Raw genomic sequence first — 20,713 nt, 5'->3', positions numbered from 1 at the left:
CGGGACAGCGCCTCCCTCACGTACTCCTCCATAGCCTCATTCTCCGCAACCGACAGTGGATAGACCCTGCCGCGAGGAGGAACGGCACCAGGTTGTAACTCTATGGCACAATCGTATGGGCGGTGCGGAGGTAGGGCAACTGCGCGCACCTTATCGAATACCTCCCGGTACTCCTCGTAATCAGGAGGCAACAGAGAGTCCGAGGAAGTACACAGCAACTTGACAGGCCCATGGATGCAACTAGCCCCACACTGTGGTGACCATGAGAGGATCTCGGCCGATCTCCAGTCAAAAGTCGGATTATGCTTCTGGAGCCAGGGGTACCCCAAGACCACCGAGTAGTGTGGAGACGAAATAACCTGGAAGCAGACCGACTCTCTGTGAACGGCACCAATGGCTATCCCCACTGGAAGGGTCTCATGGGTCACGTGTGGCGGCTGGAGGGGTCTGCCGTCTATCGCCTCTAGAGCCAGCGGGGAACCTCGAGCCTGCAGAGGAATGGAATTGGCGGCAGCGAACTCACTATCAATGAAAAAACCACCAGCACCAGAGTCCACCAACGCCTGGGTCGTCACCGAGCCCCCGACCCAGGAGAGGACAACAGTGATCAGTGGTTTATCAACACGGGAAACCGGGGACGAGGAGACTCCACCCAAGATCTGCCCCCGACAGGATCTCAGGTGCGAGCGTTTCCCGGACGGTTCGGACATGCCAACCGAAAATGCCCACCGAGACCACAGTACGTGCATCGGCCCTCGCGTCTCCGGAGTACCCTCTCCCCCTCGGACAAGCGAGCAAACCCCAGCTGCATGGGTTCACCCCCAGACAAGTCAACCCCAGGAGGCGTGGGAGGAGAGGGAGGCACGGGTGGGACAGCAAACGTAGGCGCCAAACTGTTAGGAGGCCTCCGCAGGCTCTCCTTAAAGGAAGGTCTCTCCCTGAGTCTGGTGTCAATCAAAATCAGGAAAGAAATAAGAGCCTCGAGCTCCACTGGTAGGTCCTTAGCTGCAACCTCATCCTTCAAGGCATCCGAGAGACCATGAGAGAAAGCAGCGACCAGAGCCTCATCATTCCAGCCCACCTCTGCTGCCAGGGTACGAAACTCAATGGCGTATTCGGCTACGGATCGTGAACCCTGTCTGACGGACATAAGGAGCTTCGCAGCAGAGGCGGCGCGAGCCGGCACATCGAATACCTTCCGAAGAGAAGCAACAAAACCGGAAAACTCGGCAACCACCGGATTGTTGTTCTCCCATAAAGGGCTGGCCCAGGCCAAGGCCTTGTCCGAGAGCAGCGAGATCAAGAAGCCCACCTTTGATCTCTCAGTGGGAAAGGCATGTGGCAGCAACTCGAAATAAATGCCCACTTGGTTAAGGAAACCTCGGCACTGAGTTGGCTCTCCCCCAAATCGCTGTGGAAGGGGGGCAGAACCGGTCATACCCCGAAACACCGCAGGCGCAACAACAGGTGTCGGGGTAGACTCTGGCGCAACAACCGGAGCGGCAGTAGGAGCGGGCCCAGGAGCGACAACCGACCCATCGGCAACGGGAGCGAAATGAGCCGTGCGTTCAAGCAGGGTTTGCAACGCCACGGCGAACTGACCCAACAAGTAATCCTGCTGATCAAGTCTGGCAACCAGCGTGGGTAGCGAGGATGGCCCTGTACCGTCAAAATTCATGGCTTGGTCCTAATGTCACGGAACCATGAACCAGACGTACAACAAGAGATAAGTGAAAATAAGAAGGCTTTATTGAAAATCAAGCTGTAAAGCAAAAGTCCAAACGGATGGTTAAACAGAGTCTTGCGAAGCCAGAGGTCAGGAACCAGAAGGGTAGTCGGACGAAGCCAGGATCAGGAACCAGCAGGGAAGTCAGACGAAGCCAGGATCAGGAACCAGCAGGGAAGTCAGACGAAGCCAGGATCGGAACCAGAAGCAGCAGCAGTCTTAGAAGCATGTGAACACAGGAGGACCAAGCAAGGAACTGAAGCCACAGACCTCCTAATATATGAGCCAGGCATCCAGCTCCTCCCAGTGGGAAGGAGGAGCCGCAGGGTGGGAGGCTACAAGAGTCCCAGAAACCAAGATGGCCGCCAGCACATGTCAAACGAAGGAGACAGGAGAGAGGTAAGACCATGACAGCTGCTTGCTGATCTTCTTGCTGGGGGCTCTGACAGGAGGAAGGAAAGCCCTGCCATGACCAAAATTGGCTGAATCCAACACACAATACTGAACAAGACATGGTAAAACAGAAATGGAGGGGGGGGGATCAACTTTGGAGAGGTCACAGGCAACACTAATGACTAGACCTCTGACTGCTAGTCTTAGAAGGTTTGAAGTTAGATTTGGTGATGTCACTACTGCGCTGTTCGCTGAGCTCCTTGCTGGGGGTTATGACATGAGAAATCAAAGCCCATCCATGACCAAAATTAGAGTCAGAGAAGCACAGTAAGGGTGGTATATATAAACTTTGAAGAGGTCATAGACAACACTGATGACTAGACCCTCATCTTCTGTCTAAACTTTAGGTTGAGTTTCTAATCTATAACAATTAATATAAGATATCAGCCACACATAGGGCACATTGTTTCCAGCAAGGTAACTCGTAGACTTGCTGTCATAAACCAGGTGTGACCAGACTGTGTGGATTGCAAAGAGGAAACCAAAACGCATGCAAGGTGAATAATATAACGTTTATTAAAGATAAGCACCCCAAATACAAATAGTGCTCAACCAACCAACAGAAACCCACAGACAACAGATAATTCTATACAGCCAAAGGGAAGTACCAAAATCGCACACGTTGGCCAGGCCAGGGTCATACACAGAAGATCGGTAGAACAAGGCAGGACAGTAGAGGGAGAAGGTGGATGGGATCAGTCTACAGGAACACAGGAGGGACAGTTTCAGGATAGGATCTGGTACAGGCTCAGGTACAGCTAACAGGTCAGGGTGCAAGGACGATACCAAGGCAAGCATGTGAGTGCTTGCCGGGTATTTATATGCATGCCTATAATTAACCTCAAGTGACACCTGATCGCAGGAGGTGCTGTCTGCTCCACACTGCCGGGAGACACCCGCTGGTGGACACTGAGACTATGGCCCAAGAATCTAACCGTGCCACCAGCAGGTGAATCCCTCCACTAGAAGTCCCGAGTGTCAGAAGACACCCACTGGTGGACACCGGTACTGCGATTCACGGGACCCGACCACACCACAAACGGGTGAACCCTTTCCTGACACTTGACTTCTAAAGGTGCCATAAGTAACAAAATTTGCTTTACTTGTTTCCCAGACCTAAATGACCCTTGCAGTGTTGGGGCAGCCCAGACTTCCTTTTTCCTTCATTTCAGTTTAAGAAAAGTGTATACAAGGGGGCATGATGACAGACATACTGAAAAATAGATTTTGGGCTTGCATACAATTTTAAGGCCCCTTTCAGACTGGGGCGGGAGCCGCGGTGGCGGTATATCGTCGCTAAAAATAGCGGCGCTATACCGACGGGTTTGCCGCGGGATTCGGCCGCTAGCGGTGCGGTATTAACCCCCGCTAGCGGCCGATAAAGGGTAAATACCGCCCGCAATGGGCCTCTATAGAGGCGAAATGCGGGCGGTATTGCCGCGGTTTTCCATTGTTTTCAATGGGAAGGAGCAGTATACATGCCGCTCCTCTCACCGCTCCAAAGATGCCACTGACAGGAGATTTATTTTTCTCTCCCGCCAGCGCATCGCCTCAGTGTGAAAGTCCTCGGGCTTTCACATTGAGTAGGCAGTGAAGGAGTTTTTCAGGCGGTATAGCAGCGCTATTTTTAGCGCTGTACCGCCTGAAAAACTCCTCAATGTGAAAGGGGTCTAAGACTGTTTCTCGCTGGTAATTCGTGCATGGTATCTCTATTTGTAGCTGCTGGATGTCAGTGCGGCTCATAGCAGTCTCAGGAGAAAAACTTAAGACAATGTGGAAGCATCTAAAGTTTCAGGGATGAAAATAGGCTAGTTCATTTTTCTTCTTTAGCTAGCATGTTTAGACTTTAGCTAGAAGCTAATTTTATATACATTTTTGCACAGTACAAGTTCAGGGAGGGCTGATGTGCTGTTATGTGACGATATAGTTGGTGTAATACTCCAGGGTTTCTAGAAATAATTGCTATCTAGGCTTAGTCTATGGCTGTCATCTTCCTGTTTTAGGTCATGATCCTTTTCAGCATTGCTCTGTCAGAAAACACTTCTTGATTGTACAGAATTCATTCACAGCTGGCAGTTGTGGAGTCTAAAATTAGTGAAGGGCGAGTGTGACGTTCAGTTGCTGAGGAACTAGCCTGGGGTTGTCAGGTATGAGTCAGTAATGCCAGCACATCAAGCTTTAGGGACATTTGAATAGGTCTTATTGTGTATGCATAACTGCTCTTACAAAGTGACTTACTTAGCAAGTGTTTTGCCTTCATACTAGTCGAGGTAAGCATTGTTAAGGGCCTGTGTGGTTTTCACATCAGGGAAGCCATTTAGAACAAGGGCTACAGTGTCAGCCACTTTATAGAATATGCAAACATACAATGAGTTAAGCCCAAGCAGTGCATGCCACAGAGCCTGGAAGGTTAACTATCCCTTCCATTCTGGAGCTCTGATGCTGGATCTTCTTGTCTGTCAGGAACCATAAACCAGACTGAGACAGAAAGTGCAGTTTAAAACAGATCTTTAATGAAATGTCAAACATAACCGTTCAGGAATGTAGTAAAAATACCATAGAAGCCCGGGTTTGGATGTCACAGCGGGTAATCGGATGAGCTGGGGTCAGGAAACCAGAAGTCCAGCATAGTTGGGAGAAAAAAATCAGGAACATAAATCAAAGGGAAGCCAGCCAGGCTAAGTCGTACACAGGAGCACAGAAAGGAGGCATAGACTAGTGATGGCGAACCTTGGCACCCCAGATGTTTTGGAACTATATTTCCCATCATGCTCAGCTACACTGCAGAGTGCATGAGCATCATGGGAAATGTAGTTCCAAAACATCTGGGGTGCCAAAGTTCGCCATCACTGTCAAAGATCATACAAGGAGGAAATGAGCTAAGCTTCTTAAATGGCAAAAAAGGGGCTAACTGTAGGCTGGACTAATGAGGAAGGTTAATGTTAACCAGGTGCGTCACCGTGGTAATGAGTGGCTGGTAAATAACCAACAGCTGAGCAGCTTCTGAGCACTGAAAGAAAAGAGCTGCTCGTTGAGTAGCAGGAGCCCAGCCCTGGCATGGCCTCAGCTACTTTAGCTGCACAATCTACACTCTGGGACTTTGAGGCCAGGTTCACACTAGTGCGTTGCGTTTTGGAGCTCTGTTGTCTTTGCGAATTTCTCTATAAGGTGTTCTGCAGATCAACTGCATTTTAGTTGCAGATCAGGTGCGAATTTGGAGACCTGGGAGAGGGGAGGGGGAGGGGGGAAGTGTATTGAACTGAATGAGACAAATACTGAAGAGAAATGAACACATCTGTGAATTCAGCTGCGTACCCATTGAAGATAATGGGACTGAATTTGCACCTGAACCGCACGACATAAAAAACGCACGCGGTTTGGAGGCAATACGCAGTGCGGATGCATCGCACATATGTGAACCAGCCTCATTGAAAACAATGTATTTTGAAATGTCCTGCGAATTAGATGCGGTTTAAGCCGCACTCAATTCGCATAGGTGTGAACCTGGCCTGAGAGGAGAGACTTTGTCTTCTTACACATAGCTGCTATGCCCAGCCCTCCCCTCTACTGCCAATTCACAGAAGCCTTTGTATTTTGTAAATAATACAAAGCATTCTGTGATTTGGCAGGAGGAAAGGAGGGGCGTACACAGCAGCTGCATGCAACTCTGCAGCTGAAGTAGCTGAGACCAGAATGTGTGCATCAGAGTTCTAGAGATTTAGCCATAATTATCCTTCTGGAGCTTCATAAAAAACTGTTAGATGTAAAATAGAGATACATCCAGGAGGAGCTATGTACCTCATTTGACTTGACTCCTAGTATGCCTGCACATTTAGGAAAATGGCTGAATTCCCTTAAGTTCAGTTTTAAGAAGAGGCATGATGGGACTTGTATTTCCCTAATAACTGTAGGTCTGAAATGTAGGGCCGAAACAACTAATCGATTAATCGACAACTAATCGATTATGAAAATGGTAATCGATTAATTTCATAATCGATTAATCGGCCAGTAACATAATGGGGTTAAAAAAATTAAATTAGCCCTTTATAGTACAAAAAGAGCAAATCTCTACTGTAAATATTATTTCACTGTCCCACAGTAAACTTACAGTAGCGATTATTTGCTCTTTTTGTACACTTTTTTTTTTTTTTTTTTTTTTTTTTTTTAACATCATTATGTTACTAAACATCTCAGGCCTGGGTCACACCTCTGTGCTTTTTGCAGAAACACACAACAGTTCATTTACATTCCATGATTTTTTCAGTTGCTGTGTATTTGGAAAGGGCAAGGACTTTTAACGCAAAACGGTGCTATTTTGTTTTTTTTGATTCAATATACTTCAATAGAGAAGCTGCAGAAAAACATTTTTGTGGCAATTTGTGTTTTCTATTCTGCCCAACAACAAATTGGCCGAAAAAAAAAAAAGCAAATCGCAGCAACTTTTTTTTTTTTAAAAGGTTATTAACCGATTTAATCAAAACAATAATCAGCCAACTGATGGATTATGAAAATAATCGTTAGTTGCAGCCCTACTGAAATGTGCTTACCCCTGCTTTAGCTGTTGGTGTTTGACCAGTATAGAAATCTATAAGAAAATCTACGTTAGCCCTACTACAGGAAAAGTAAAAAACATCCCTAGCGCGGAGGAGCAGAAGATCAGTTAGTAAAAGTGCTTTTCCCATTTCCCTAGATGTAAAATCATGTTTAACACCTTGCATTGCAGATCCACTGCGAGGGATGTTTTATACCAGGGGTCTCCAAACTTTCGAAACAAAGGCCCAGTTTATGGTCCTTCAGACATAAGGTGGGCCAGACTTTGGTCACTGGGTGTAGAAAAGGTCCCTGATGTCAGTGGGGAAAAAAAAGTCCCATCTTTGGTGTAAGTGGAAAGAATTGTGCCCCATCGTTGGCGTCATTGGGAGAGTTTGTGCCCCTTCATTGGTGTCAGTGGGGGGAATTATGCCCCACTGTTAAATATCAGTGGATGAAATGGTGCCCCAAGGACCAAATAAAAGCAAAGGGCCACGTCTGGCCCCTGGGCCGCAGTTTGGAGACCACTGTCTTTTATACTTTCCCTGGATTTCAGCTTTATGCATATGGCAAGAGTGCTGGGAAAAATTTGTATTTGCTTAGTCTGCTGGTGAGATCAGAGGACTGGTTTACCATTCTGTGGTCTAGTAAAAACTGCCAGGAAAATTATCAGCATTACCTACTCTTCAAAGGAACACTGTAATGGGAGAAACATGTAGCCCAGGTTCACACTGGGTACGATTTCCTTCGATTTGAGATGCGATTTCACATGTGAAATCGCATCTCAAATCGGCGACATTTGTCGGCAATGACACTGTCCTAATCGGTGCAACGCCGCATCTGTGGCGCTGCACCGATTTCAAAAAGTAGTTCCTGTACTACTTTTTGCGATTTCGGGCCGCGATTTACATAGACATCTGTGCAGAAACCTGCACAGATGTCTCTTAAATCGCGGCCGAAATCGGGACTGAAATCGTGCGAGTTCAGCTGAACTCGCACGGCTTCACTCCCGCAGCCCAGTGTGAACCAGGGCGGAGACTGCAATTGCTTTTCACTTCTGTTTTTTGTTTGTCCCCCTTGCTTAGGTAATTGTATTAAAAAATAACGATGTATATAGGAATATCTGACTTTTCTGATCTTTCATGACCTGCACACTTTTTCTGGAGTCAGTGACAAAGGAAGTATTGAAGGCAGAGGGTCAGCTTAACAGCCAATTGACTGTTTTTTCAAGGAGGACAGCGGTGGAAGTGGCCCCATTTCTTGTTCAATGTTGAGTAGACTTTGTTGGTCCTTAAAATTACATGACAAGTGTTATGTAATGGTTTGAACTTTTCTCAAGCTGATGAAAGCATAGTGGAAACCGCTTAGTTAACCTTACATGGCAAAAAAACAAACAAACAAAAAAAAAGTTCCTCAACTTTAACTATCGCTACACCATTTCTCTTGTATAACCTCTGACCAATAAGTAGCATTTCCCTTTTAATCTCCATGTGACTGAGTCTACTTCCCACACATACTGAGGTTTGTAAAATTCTTAGAAACCTAAAGTGAAACCTTTAATGACAATAATACCCTCCAACTGAACTCTATACACTGCAAGGTTTGCAGGGCACCTTTTTATTGATTATTTTACTTTGTGTTTTTTAATGCTGCTGGACTGGTGTACATGAATTTGATTTAGTATCGGTGTCTTGTTGTCCCATGTACAACAGCACTCAGGCTGGAATGTGAAGGAGCAGCACTGGGAGCCAATTGGGTGTGTTGACACGAGGAGAGCAGTGTGAGCAACAGTGTGCTGCTGCTTCACTGTCCAATTACAAGCAGGGAGATAACCAAACTAACTACAGCTGCGAAAAGTTGGGTCAGCAGCCTGGAAAGGCCATGTGTGAAATGCTTTTGTAGGTGTAACTTTCACATGAAGACATTATTTTAAGGTAAATATTCTGAGAATGTTATTGACTTTCTAATATGCATGCTGTTCCAGGTCAGTGACTTGTGTAATCCTGATGCCGTGTACACACGATCGTTTTTCTGCATGTAAAAAACGTTTTCAGCCTCTAGAAAAAACAAAGCTTTTTCCAACTTCATCATTATAATGACATTGCCCAGCAAAGCGCGGTGACGTACAACACGTACGACGGGACTATAAAGGGGAAGTTCCATTCGGATGACACCACCCTTTGGGCTTCTTTAGCTGATTTCGTGTTAGTAAGACGATTCGCGCTTTTCTGTCTGTTACAGCGTGATGAATGTGCTTACTCCATTACGAACGGTAGTTTTACCAGAACGAGCGCTCCCGTCTCATAACTTGCTTCTGAGCATGTGCAGGTTTTTCACGTCGTTTTAGCCCACACACGATCATTTTTTACAACCCGAAAAACGACATTGTTTAAAACGTTGTTAAATGCAGCATGTTCGAATTTTTTTTTTTTGTTGTTTTTCCGAACCCGAAAAATGATGTGAAGCCCACACACGATTGTTTTATCATTTTTTTTTTTTTTAAATGTTGTTTTTTTTCATGCCGAAAAACGATCGTGTGTACGAGGCCAGGTGACAAGTGGGCAGGTGACAAGTGCACCCCGTTGGGGTGAGGGATGCACCACAGGGTAGTGAACCCTATAGCCGACTGCTGCTATCAGAGAGGAAGCGTGAACCCAAGATTCCCCAGGGCGCGGAGTCTAAGACCCAGCTTTCTGTTCAACAGCCTCTAGTGGTGAGGATGGCCTTTGCCGCAGCTGGATCCAGGTCGCGACCCCCTGGGATCCCCTAGGTCATGCTCCGCAGGGAGAGAGGGGAAGCAGCAAGCAGGACAAGCGATAGTGATGGGTAAGCCGAGGTCAGGAAAACAGGCAGACAAGGGTAACCGAGGGACAGGCAAAAGGTCAGGGTCACAGGCAAACAGGAGAAGTCAGGGACGAGCCAAAAACGGTACACAGGAAGGTAATCATAGCACACTGCAGACAGGAACTTAAGCTAACAACTTGGTTGAACAGCACTGCAGACCTGTAGTGCAACAGTTAATTTAGACTTCCTGGGATGGCCTGGGTGGGGCCATACAGGAGGGAGAGGTGATAAAAAGGCAACCAGAACAGAGTCAGGCCTCTAATGAACAGATGGAGACAGGTAAGCTGCCAGACTTTATTGCATATCCATGACAGCCTAAGGCCCCGTACACACGAGAGGATCGATGCGCTGGAATTTATCCGCGGACCGGTTTCAGCGGATAGATCCGCTGGTGTGTACGATCCAGCGGATATTTATCCGCGGATATTTTTCCGGGCGATGGATTTCCAGCAGATCAAAATTTCTTGGCATGCTAAGAAATCTATCCGCTGGAATCCAGTCCAGCGGATTGATCCGCTGGTCTGTACAGACTCAGCGGATCAATACGTCCGATTCCATCCCTCGCATGCGTCGTAATGATTCGACGCATGCGTGGAAGTCTTTATATTTCAGCGTCGCGCACGTCGCCGCGTCATCATCGCGGCGACGGCGCGACACGTCACCGCGGAGGGAATTCCGCGGGGATTTTGATCTGATGGTTAGTACAACCATCAGATCAAAATCCGCCAGAGGATTTATCCGCGGAAACGGTCCTCCGGACCGTTTCCGCGGATAAATCCTCTCGTGTGTACTAGGCATCAGACCGCTAGGCAAATGGCCTTTCCAAAAAGTCAACAATGGCAGCATCTATATTTCTCTCCTTACAGGTTTCCTTTGAAACCGGCACTTATTCAACCATCCATTATGCATAAAGCAGGCCATAAACGGTCGAATTTCAAACAAATTTTCTTTTCAAAATCAGAACGTTTGTTTTTTGTGATCCGATGACGCCACCATTGATTTTTGAAATTTGGCCGACCAAACCTTCGATTTCACCTCACGTTGCTACAGAAAATAATTTTCGTGGCCGGGAATCTTCTTTTCTTGCAAATGCGCATTTTTTTTTTTTCTATTACATTTCTTGCATGATTCTATCAGTGATTAGAAAATCATTTGTTTTTGAAAAAATTTCCAACATGTCCGATTCCTCAAATTTGATTCCCGCACGAAAATTGTCTGTTGCTGCAGCCCACTAATGGTGCGAAATACGTACAAAAATTCTTGGATACGATTTTCGTGCTAAAATTCTTTCGAAATTTGAACCGTGTATGGCCGTCATAAGTGATGTAATTCTTGTCAACCAAGCAGGTTCTAATTCTGCAATTTTGTGTTTTTTTTATTTATGAAAAAAAAAAAAATTAAATGTCTGGTACAGGTTCCAACAGCTTTCTGCTGCAAATTTAGTGATAGTTCTACTTTTCCATTACTCTTCTTTGAACCCATCCAGGCCATGTATGTGGATGTGCTGTTGGAATAAATGTAAAACTCGGACTGATACTTGCTTGAGTCCACTGTCGGAGACACGAGATAGATTCAGTGTTGAAATACAGCACAAGCATTGTCTCACTGCTGACAGTGAACATACTTGGTCTTCATGTACACCGCTGCTGGTAAACGGATGTTTCGGAGCAGTTGGGTGTTTTGTTTCAGCTTCCCCTGAACTCTCCTTTGTTATCTTATTAGTACACAGGGTTGTTTTTATAATCGTTTATAGTTGTTTCTAGGCAGTTGCGTTTAGAAGCATTTTTTGGAAAGCAAACATTTACGGTTCTGAAAAGTGCATAGATGCCTGTTCTAGCATACCACTTATTATGGTACCGGTACCTTTTGAAACATTAAGAGGAACATATCTTGGTGCTTGTACCATCAGATTGCTTGTTATAGCTTTTTATTTGTAATTTTATTATATTTTATTATATTTTCTGTTTGCTTATATTACTTTTGTAATTTCTTGGAAAAGAATAAAAAAAAATATATATATATATATATATATATATATATATATATATATATATATATATATATATATATATATATATATATATATATATATATATATATATATATATATATATATATATATATATATATATATATTGTGTGTGTGTGTGTATATGTCCCACTATGTAAATTTACTGAATCGCAACAAGCAATACTTGCTAAAAAAAAAAAATGCAAACATGATCCAATAGACTGTTTGTTTGCTCTGATCGATATCTCCTGGTCCCCACTGAGGAATGCAAACAAAGGGGTGGGGTGTCCACATTACATCATTGACCAAATATAGACCTGACTAGATTTGGCCAATGCTGTTATGGGAAGATTTCCCCTCAACTTCGTGTCTGGTGAAACCCATTGTTGACTGGACAATAATGCCTAGTACACACAAGCTTTTCATCGGATATTCCGTCCATGTGTATGCCCCATTGGACATTTTCCGTCGGAAATTCTGACGGAATTAGAAAACGTTCTTAATTTTTCAGATGAAAAAAATCTATATCAGAATTTCCGTTTGTCTGGATGCAATTCCGACAGACCAAAAATCACGCATGCTCATAATCAAGTCGACGCATGCTCGGAAGCATTGAACTTTCATTTTTCTCGGCTCGTCGTAGTGTTGTATATCACCGCATTCTTGATGGTCGGAATTTGGTGTGACCGTGTGTATGCAAGACGGCTTGAGTGGAATTCCGTTGGAAAAACCGTCTGAGTCCCGTCTGTGTACGGGGCATAAGTGTGGATTCTAATGGAGCACCTGATGGCAAAAAACTGAGACTTGTTATCCTTACCCACTTTACATCAAGCTAAAAAAAGTTTTGGCTTGGTCTCTCTAATTTCCAATTCAATGGCGATTCATTTAGTGATCCAGAATACTATTTGCTTTCATAACTTTCATAAAGCGGTTCCTGGACCATACAAACATTTTACCATAAATATGAACTCTGGGCACAAATACATTTGTTTTAAATATATTCATCAATCGCCACAAAGGATATAAATCCACTAGGTGTGTACCAAATATCTTTGAACTCAGATACTACACTGTAAATGTAGCAGTGATATCCTCACTGTGTTGTACATAACCTGTGCAGCGAGAAGAGTTGTGGGAGTAACCCAGCAGGACCACCCAATACAGGCCATGTGCAAACAATTACAGGAGGGGTGGACATGAGACCGTCACCCTACACAAAGAGAGGCGAGCAGCAGTGATTGGGATTCATTATAAGCAGCTCCTACAAAGAGGCAAAATGTAATGTTGAATAATCTAACAGGCCTGGAAGGAATACACAAAGCACACCAAGTTTCAAGTAAAATAATAAATAAAATGCCATTTGTATTTAGACAATATTTGCTTATCCTGGAGTTAAATTTTGGTTTGTGTAACTGAGCCATTTGGGGGCTCCATAGAAGTTGCCTGGTCTGCTAAGGCTTTTGTAATATCGTTTGAAGCAACTCCTCCAACAGCATTCTAGTTTGCTCCAAACGTGCGATTGATTTGCTAAAACTGGAGAGCGCAAAATCTGGTGCAGCTCTGCATAGAAACCAATCTGCTTCAAGGATTTTTGTCAACGCTTGAATAAGCTGAAGTTAGAAGCTGATGGGCTAGCATGCAGAGCTACACCAAAATGTACACTCTCTCGTTAATCAACCCCCATGATTGGACACATTTGAGTAACTTGGCATGTAATTTGCCAATGTAGAGAGCCAGATAAGCAAAGGCAAGTGAAATCTAAAATAATGAACTATTATATAGTAAATACTAACCTTATTGTATGCATTGGTCAGAGTTTTCAGTATTTTTCAAGTTAGTGGCCATTTTAAAGGGCAATTCTAGGCTTTGATGTTCACACAATGACCATGCTCAAAAGCAAATACCGTATTTATCGGGGTATAGCGCGCTCCCACGTATAGCGCGCACCCCTTAACTTGCCCCGAATCCCTGTGAAAAAAAGATTTTTTGTACTTACAGTTTTGGTGTCTTGCGTGGCGTCCATCGGTGGCCTCGTCGGGTCCGGCGTCCGTCTGCGGCTTCGGGTGTCCTCTTCGTCGGGTCCGGCGTCCTTCTGCGGCATCCTTGCGTCCTCTCCGCTCGTTTCCCGCGCCGAGTTTGAATACTACGCCGACATATACCAAACGCAGTACACTCGTGTATCGTCGGGCAGGCTCGGCTACTCTCGCGCTGACGTCCTGTACTTCCAAGACGTCAGCGCGAGAGGCGCCGAAACTGCCCGAAGATACACGAGTGTACTGCGCTCGGTATATGCCGGCGCAGTATTCAAATTCAGCGCGGGTATCGGCGTATACCGCGCACCCACGATTTTGCCCTGATTTTCAGGGCAAAATAGTGCGCGGTATACGCCGATAATATAGCCAATATGTAAAAATAGTCTGTTTTGGCAGAATTCCCAGTGAATAACTGAATTATCATGGTGTTTCTTCAATGGGCTCATTATTGGTAAATTGCATTTCAAACAACCCATTAGATCATTAATTACACTCAAAAGTTTGTGAGAAACTGGTAGAAAGGAGCAATTGTGCTTTTTTAAATAACAGATTTTATGTAAAAGTGATAATGTTGTTGCTTTATTTTAATTTTGTACTGATCACTTTTTAGGATTTGGAAGATGACCTGAAATCTGAGCTGACAGGACATTTTGAAACGGTCATCATTGGTCTACTTACCTCATCAATTCTCTATGATGTTCAGGAACTGAAGAAAGCCATGAAGGTAACAATACTGGACAAAGTAACCTATCCCCAGTCACATATACATTATATTATGTGAAGTAGACATGTACTGTATGGTAATTTTATTGTGACAATTGGTTATGTTTACTTGGTGACCTTAGGCAGTGGTCTCCAAAGTGCCGTCCTTTGCTTGCTTTTATCCGGCCCTTGGGGCTTTATTCCTTACACTGTCACCAACATTGGGGCATAGTTCCTGCCACAGTCAATGACAATGGAGCACTAGTTCTCCCACTGATACTGATGATGGGGAACTATTCCTCTTACTGATACTGATGATGGGGAACTATTCCTCCCACTTACACCAATGCTGGGGCACTATTCCTCCCACTGACGCCAGGGCACTTTCTTCTCCTCCTGGCCACAGTCTGGCCTCCATAAAGTTTAACCTAAGGCATAGCATGACTAAGAATTTAAGAAACTAGATGACTAGGTCACTAACCAGCCTTGATCCATGCTATACCTCACATATGCTGCCCATTTTCACTGTGAAGGTGGGCTAAATTTTATTGTGTGATAACATGGAAACCTACATCCTGCAGAAAGTGGGTATGGGACAACCTTTTCCCCTGAATGTTATCAGTAGCTGACTCGCATTTTGTTTCATATCTTGTTTGCAATAGACTTTTACTGCATGAATAATATATTTTTTTAAGCATATTTAGTTTAATACGAGGGACCCGATTTTTGTTTTTTAGTTTAATTAAATTGGCACGTGAATGAAAATAGAATTTTACATTAGGTCTATTTTGTGTGTTGGTGTTTTAATGTAGCAACTACACCTTGTCTGTGATAACCATTAATATAATTCATGCTCTGTTTATACTTTTTTCCAAAAGAAAATTGCACGATTATTAAATATGTATTAAGCTGTAGGCATAATTAAAGTTTATATATAGCCATTCCTAGCAACGTGCAGTTCATTCTAATTAACTCATGGAAATAAAAGCCTTGTCTGTTGATTTTAATAGTGATGAGAAACCACTTAATGGCACTTATCTCAATAAATGTGAGTACATGGAAGAGCGGGTATAGCAGACAGGGTAAATGGTGTAAGAAACGGATGTGGCATGGGGCATATTTATAAAAACATTTGCAGAATTCATTAAAATAATCAGCAGAGGCTGAAAGGAAATGAAGGAATCGGGGGAATCTTTTGGTAAAAGCTGATTTAGATGAAGGTGAGCTTAGAGTCTTTGGAAGGAAGCTTTACAAATGCCTGAAATTGGCTGGTTCAGATGTTACAAAGCCAATTATGTGAAATTTGCAGCTTTATAGATACTGTAAAGGTTACATATATTCTACAGTCCAGATGTTGGTAAATATTTCACAATAGGGCTTGTTTTAGCAAATAACATTCGTTTATAAATTCAGTGAATATTTTGTTGGGGATTGGTGGATCTGAGATCTGAACCTCATATGACAATTATGTAAACAGGTTTTTCTCCAGCTAAAGCTAATTGTTTAAATCAAAGAAAATGAGTGCAGCAGCTCTCAAAGCTCTGAGCTGCATGCACTGTAGTGGTGTAAGTAATAATGATTTGATTGAATACAGTAAAGGGGGGGGGGAGTGCTGTACTAGCAAACAGTGATGCGATAAAACAGTAAATGGTGAAGTAATCTTAAAACAAAACTGAAATCCATAATGATATTGTGAAAATTAGTAATATTCGGAATAGTCCCTGCTCAGTCCGTGCTAAATAATAAAAAAAAAAAAAGCACAGCAAATGAGTGAAACACTTGTGACACCTCTGAGTCTAAGGATGTGCGTTCACCTTGTAGCTTGACCTCCATTACAAAGGTCAAACCAGCATGATCAGATGGATCGTTCCAAAGAATTCCCTCTTAAGCACTTCCAAAGGCAAAAGTGATTTTTTTTTTCCCATAGTTTCCATATAACATCCAGCATCCAACCAACCATGAACACAACTACTTCTTCTCTGCAGCTTTGGACACCAAAAGTACACTTCTAGTGCTCACTGTGATCCTTTTTTATTATTAAGCCATAAAACCATTAAAATGCACTCACAATATTCTGGGTTGTGGGCACTTCCGGATCCCTGGTGTCAGCTCTGCGGGAGGACGGATACAATGCCGGAGAATACAAGCCGCTGAGAAGTTGTGACCCCGGGGGAGACAGGTGCCACAGGCGGACACAGAGGTCCCGGGAAGTCGGCAGTTCGACAGGATCTGTGCAAGTGAAATGACTGAATACAAGCTTGTCGTGGTTGGTGTTGGAGGAGTGGGCAAAAGTGCTCTGAACATCCAGCTCATACAGAACCACATTGAGTATGATCCTACTATTGAGGATTCATACCGAAAGCAGGTTGTGATAGATAGTGAAACATGTCTGCTGGATATTCTCGACACTGCAGGTCAAGAGGAGTTTAGTGCCATGAGGGATCAGTACATGCAAACTGGAGAAGGCTTTCTGTGTGTCTTTGCTATTAATACAAAGTCTTTTGAAGATGTCCATCATTACAGATAACAAATCAACCAAGTAAAAGACTCTGATGATGTGCCTATGGTATTGGTTGGTAACAAATGTCACCTCCCATCTCAGGCAGTGGACACAAAGCAAACACAAGAGCTAGCAAAGAGTTATGGTATTCCCCGCTGTGTGTGCGATACATTCAGGGGTTTCCAGGTGAGTCTCTATTGATGCTGGGGAATAGTTTAGGGGCGGACTTAGGGGTGGGGCAACTGGTGGCGAGTAACTCTTAAGGTCTGGCTGTGGCTCAGGACTTGAAATTTTTAGCCCTGCTTTATGTGATTATCTTACCTCTGACACCGAGATGAAGTTTCTTTGGGGCGGTTAGTTGAAGTGCACAGTGTAGATTTTTACTACGGACCTATATCCTACCCTGTTGTGGACAATCCTGTATAGTCAACTTACACTGTTTTCATTACAACACGTTTTCCACAATACTATATTTGTAAAATGTGAAATTGTAATAAAAAAATTCAATCGCATGATTTTATGTAATTATCCCAGAGTGGTAACTGGAAAGTCCTAATATAATTTGGGTTTACAAAATACAATATGGTGTTCCACGCCAGGAGATGAAAAGTTGCTGTACCCACAGGTGTGGGATCAGTGAAGGAATATGAGAAATTTTATATATGGGTAAAAATGGCGCTGCTAAGTGTTACCAATGTGGCAGAGTATGTGAAAAAATCCTTGGAAGGCCCCGTACTCACGACCAAACATGTCTGCTGAAACTGGTCCGCGGACCAGTTTCAGCAGACATGTTTGGCCGTGTGTAGGCCCGAGCAGACCATTTTCGGGCGGATCAGACAGGTTTCCAGCCGACAACTGTTTCCTGGACTTGCTTTAAAACAGTCCGCTGGAAACCTGTCCGCCCGGACATGTACGGTCGTCTGTACAGACCTACCGTACATGTCCTGCCGCCCGCCATCCCTCGCATGCGTGGAAGCATTTTAAAGGCAGGCCGCCCACGTCGCCGCGTCATTGTCGCGGCGACACCGCGTCATCACCGCGGACACGCCCTGTGTATTGTTTACGCGCGGACCTCTGTTCGATGGTGTGTACAGCCATCGAACAGAAGTCCCCGGGCAGTCATGTCCGATGAAAACGGTCCGCGGACCGGTTTCATCGGACATGTTTGCTCGTGAGTACTCGGCCGAAGATATAATGAAAAAGTGTACTGTCACTTTAAGACCTCATTTTAGCAGGTCCAAATGTGTTGAATGTGCAAACACACTTAATAAAGTGTTCAAAAAACTGATCAGTGAGTATGTGCCCAACACTAAGGGGCAGATCCACGTACAGCGGCGCATATTTCCGCCGGGCGTAGCGTAGATACACTACGCCGCCGTAACTTACTTTTTTTTTTTTGAATACTCAAAGAATGCGCGCCGTAAGTTACGGCAGCGTAGTGTATCTTTTGGCGGTGTAAGGGCGCACAATTCAAATCGATGTGATGGGGGCGTGTTTTATGTAAATACGTCGTGACCCGATGTAAACAACGTTTTTTTTTTTTTTAACGGCGCATGCGCCGTCCGTGGGGGTATCCCAGTGCGCATGCTCGAAATTAAACCGGAACAAGCCAATGCTTACGACGGTGACGTCATTCTACGCAAATCCCTATTCGCAAATGACGTAAAAAATTCAAATTTCGACGCGGGAACGATGGCCATACTTAACATTGAGTATGCCACCATATAGCAGCTTTAACTATACGCCGGAAAAAGCCGAACGCAAACGTCGTAAAAAAATGCGCCGCCCGGACGTACGTTCGTGGATCGCCGTATCTAGCTAATTTGCATACTCGACGCGGAATTCGACAGAAACGCCACCTAGCAGCCAGCGTAAATATACACCTACGATCCGACGACGTACTAAGACGTACGCCTGTCGGATCGATCCCTCATTCCGTCGTATCTTGTTTTGTGGATACAAAACAAAGATACGACGCAGGAACGTTGAAATTTTGCGGCGTATCAATAGATACGCCGGCGTAATTTCTTTGTGGATCTGCCCCTATATTTTTTATGAACTTTAAAATGTAATGGTTTCTATAAAGTTTTTGTTTATGTTGTTGATCTTTTGCTGATCTATACACTTCCAAGGATTTTTATTAACATGCTCTGTCACATTGGTAACACTTGGCAGCACCATTCTTACTCGTATATAATTTTTTTTCATAATTTTTGTTTAGTATGGTTTTAATATGCGGATGTGGTACTGGATAGGCCCTTCTCTGTCTGTCTATAAAAAAGAAAAGAAAAAAAGGTGTCTCGTATAACAGAAATATAAAATTATTCCATATAAGATTCTTACCTTATGCTAACCTATAAAGAAATCCCTATTAGTTTTGTACAGTATGTTTTACAGATTATGTTTGCCAGATTTTGCATCAATCTCAAAAAAAAAAAAATATCCCGCTGACTTTTTTATTTTTATTTTTTTGCAGGGTGCAGGAACTGATGAAGGATGTCTGATTGAAATCTTGGCTTCTCGTTCAACAAAGGACATTCATGACATCAATACAAATTATATATTGAGTATGTTCTGGATTATGTAGCCATAGGATTTTCTGTACATGTGATGCACAGTTACCAGCGGTTCTGTTACTTAAACACTAGGATTCATTTTTGGGGTTTTAGTTGATTTATTAATTTTATTTTGTCCAAGCCATTAGATGTACATTTAATAGAACTCTACTTTTTAACTGTCCCATATTTTGCTTAGTCCACTAGTAGTAGTTTTATTTTTTATGATATATATATATATATACACAGTATGTAATCATGTAGATGCACACTAGCATCTTCACTTTGTCCCAGTATTGGCCCTATGTACATCAATTATTACCAAGTATACATAGCAATGTTTTATTACTGTATTTATCGCAGTATAACGCGCTCCCGCGTATACCGCGCACCCCTAAAGTGGCCCCCAATCCTGTGGAAAAAAAGTTTTTTTTGTACTTACGGTTTTGGTGTCTTGCGCGGCGTCCTCGTCGGGTCCGGCGTCCTTCTGCGGCTTCGGGTGTCCTCTTTGGCGGGTCCGGTGTCCTTCTGCGGCGGGTCCGGTGTCCTCTTCGGCGGGTCCGGTGTCCTCTTCGGCCGGGTCTGGCGTCCTTCTGCGGCGTCCTCGCGTCCTTCCCGCACCGAGTTTGAATACTGTGCCGGCATATACCGAGCGCAGTACACTCGTGAATCTTCGGGCAGGCTCGGCAACTGTCGCGCTGACGTCCTGTACGTACAGGATGTCAGTGCGAGAGGCGCCGAGACTGCCCGAAGATTCACGAGTGTACTGCGCTCGGTATATGCCGGCGCAGTATTCAAACTCGTGGCGGGAAAGCGGGTATCGGCGTATATCGCGCACCCACGATTTTGCCCTGATTTTCAGGGCAAAATAGTGCGCGGTATACGCCGATAAATACGGTACATAAACACTGTAATAAGAGTGTTTACATAGAAATGTACATACTCATTGGTAATAGTTTTTAGTAGGGCTGTCCAGATACCACTTTAAGACCGAGTACAAGTACGGATACTTATTTTCAAGTATTCGCCGATACCGATTCTTTTTTTAATGTCATGTGACAGTGATGCATTGATGGCTGGCACTTATAGATGGCACTGACTGATGGCTGGACACTGATAGGTGGCACACGCTGATGCCTGGCACCAATGGCTGGCACTGACTGATGAGCACTGATAAGTGGCACTGATTCAGCATTGGTGAGCAGTGCACTGATAGGTGGCACTGATGGGTGACACTGACTCATTGCTGGCAGTGGCACTGATGGATGGGCACTGATATCTGGCACTTGAATTACATGAGAGGAAAAAGAAAACTAAAATATTTTACTATGCTGCCTACGTCGCCCATCTTGGTACACC

General features: G+C 44.2%; 1 protein-coding gene across 4 annotated transcripts in view; it reads left to right on the top strand.

Moving 5' to 3' along the window:
- Positions 1-20,713, top strand: part of ANXA4 (annexin A4) — a 112,358-nt gene that overhangs the window by 68,454 nt on the left and 23,191 nt on the right. For all 4 annotated transcript variants that reach the window (XM_040345884.1, XM_040345881.1, XM_040345883.1 and 1 more), the window contains 2 exons: positions 14,208-14,321; positions 19,276-19,366. In XM_040345884.1, coding sequence (XP_040201818.1) covers positions 14,208-14,321; positions 19,276-19,366 — 205 coding nt within the window. The remainder of the gene's footprint in view (positions 1-14,207; positions 14,322-19,275; positions 19,367-20,713) is intronic.

This window comes from Rana temporaria, chromosome 3 (assembly GCF_905171775.1).
Source record: "Rana temporaria chromosome 3, aRanTem1.1, whole genome shotgun sequence".
NCBI classification, from domain to species: Eukaryota; Metazoa; Chordata; class Amphibia; order Anura; family Ranidae; genus Rana; species Rana temporaria.
This window is presented reverse-complemented; position numbering and strand designations above follow the sequence as displayed.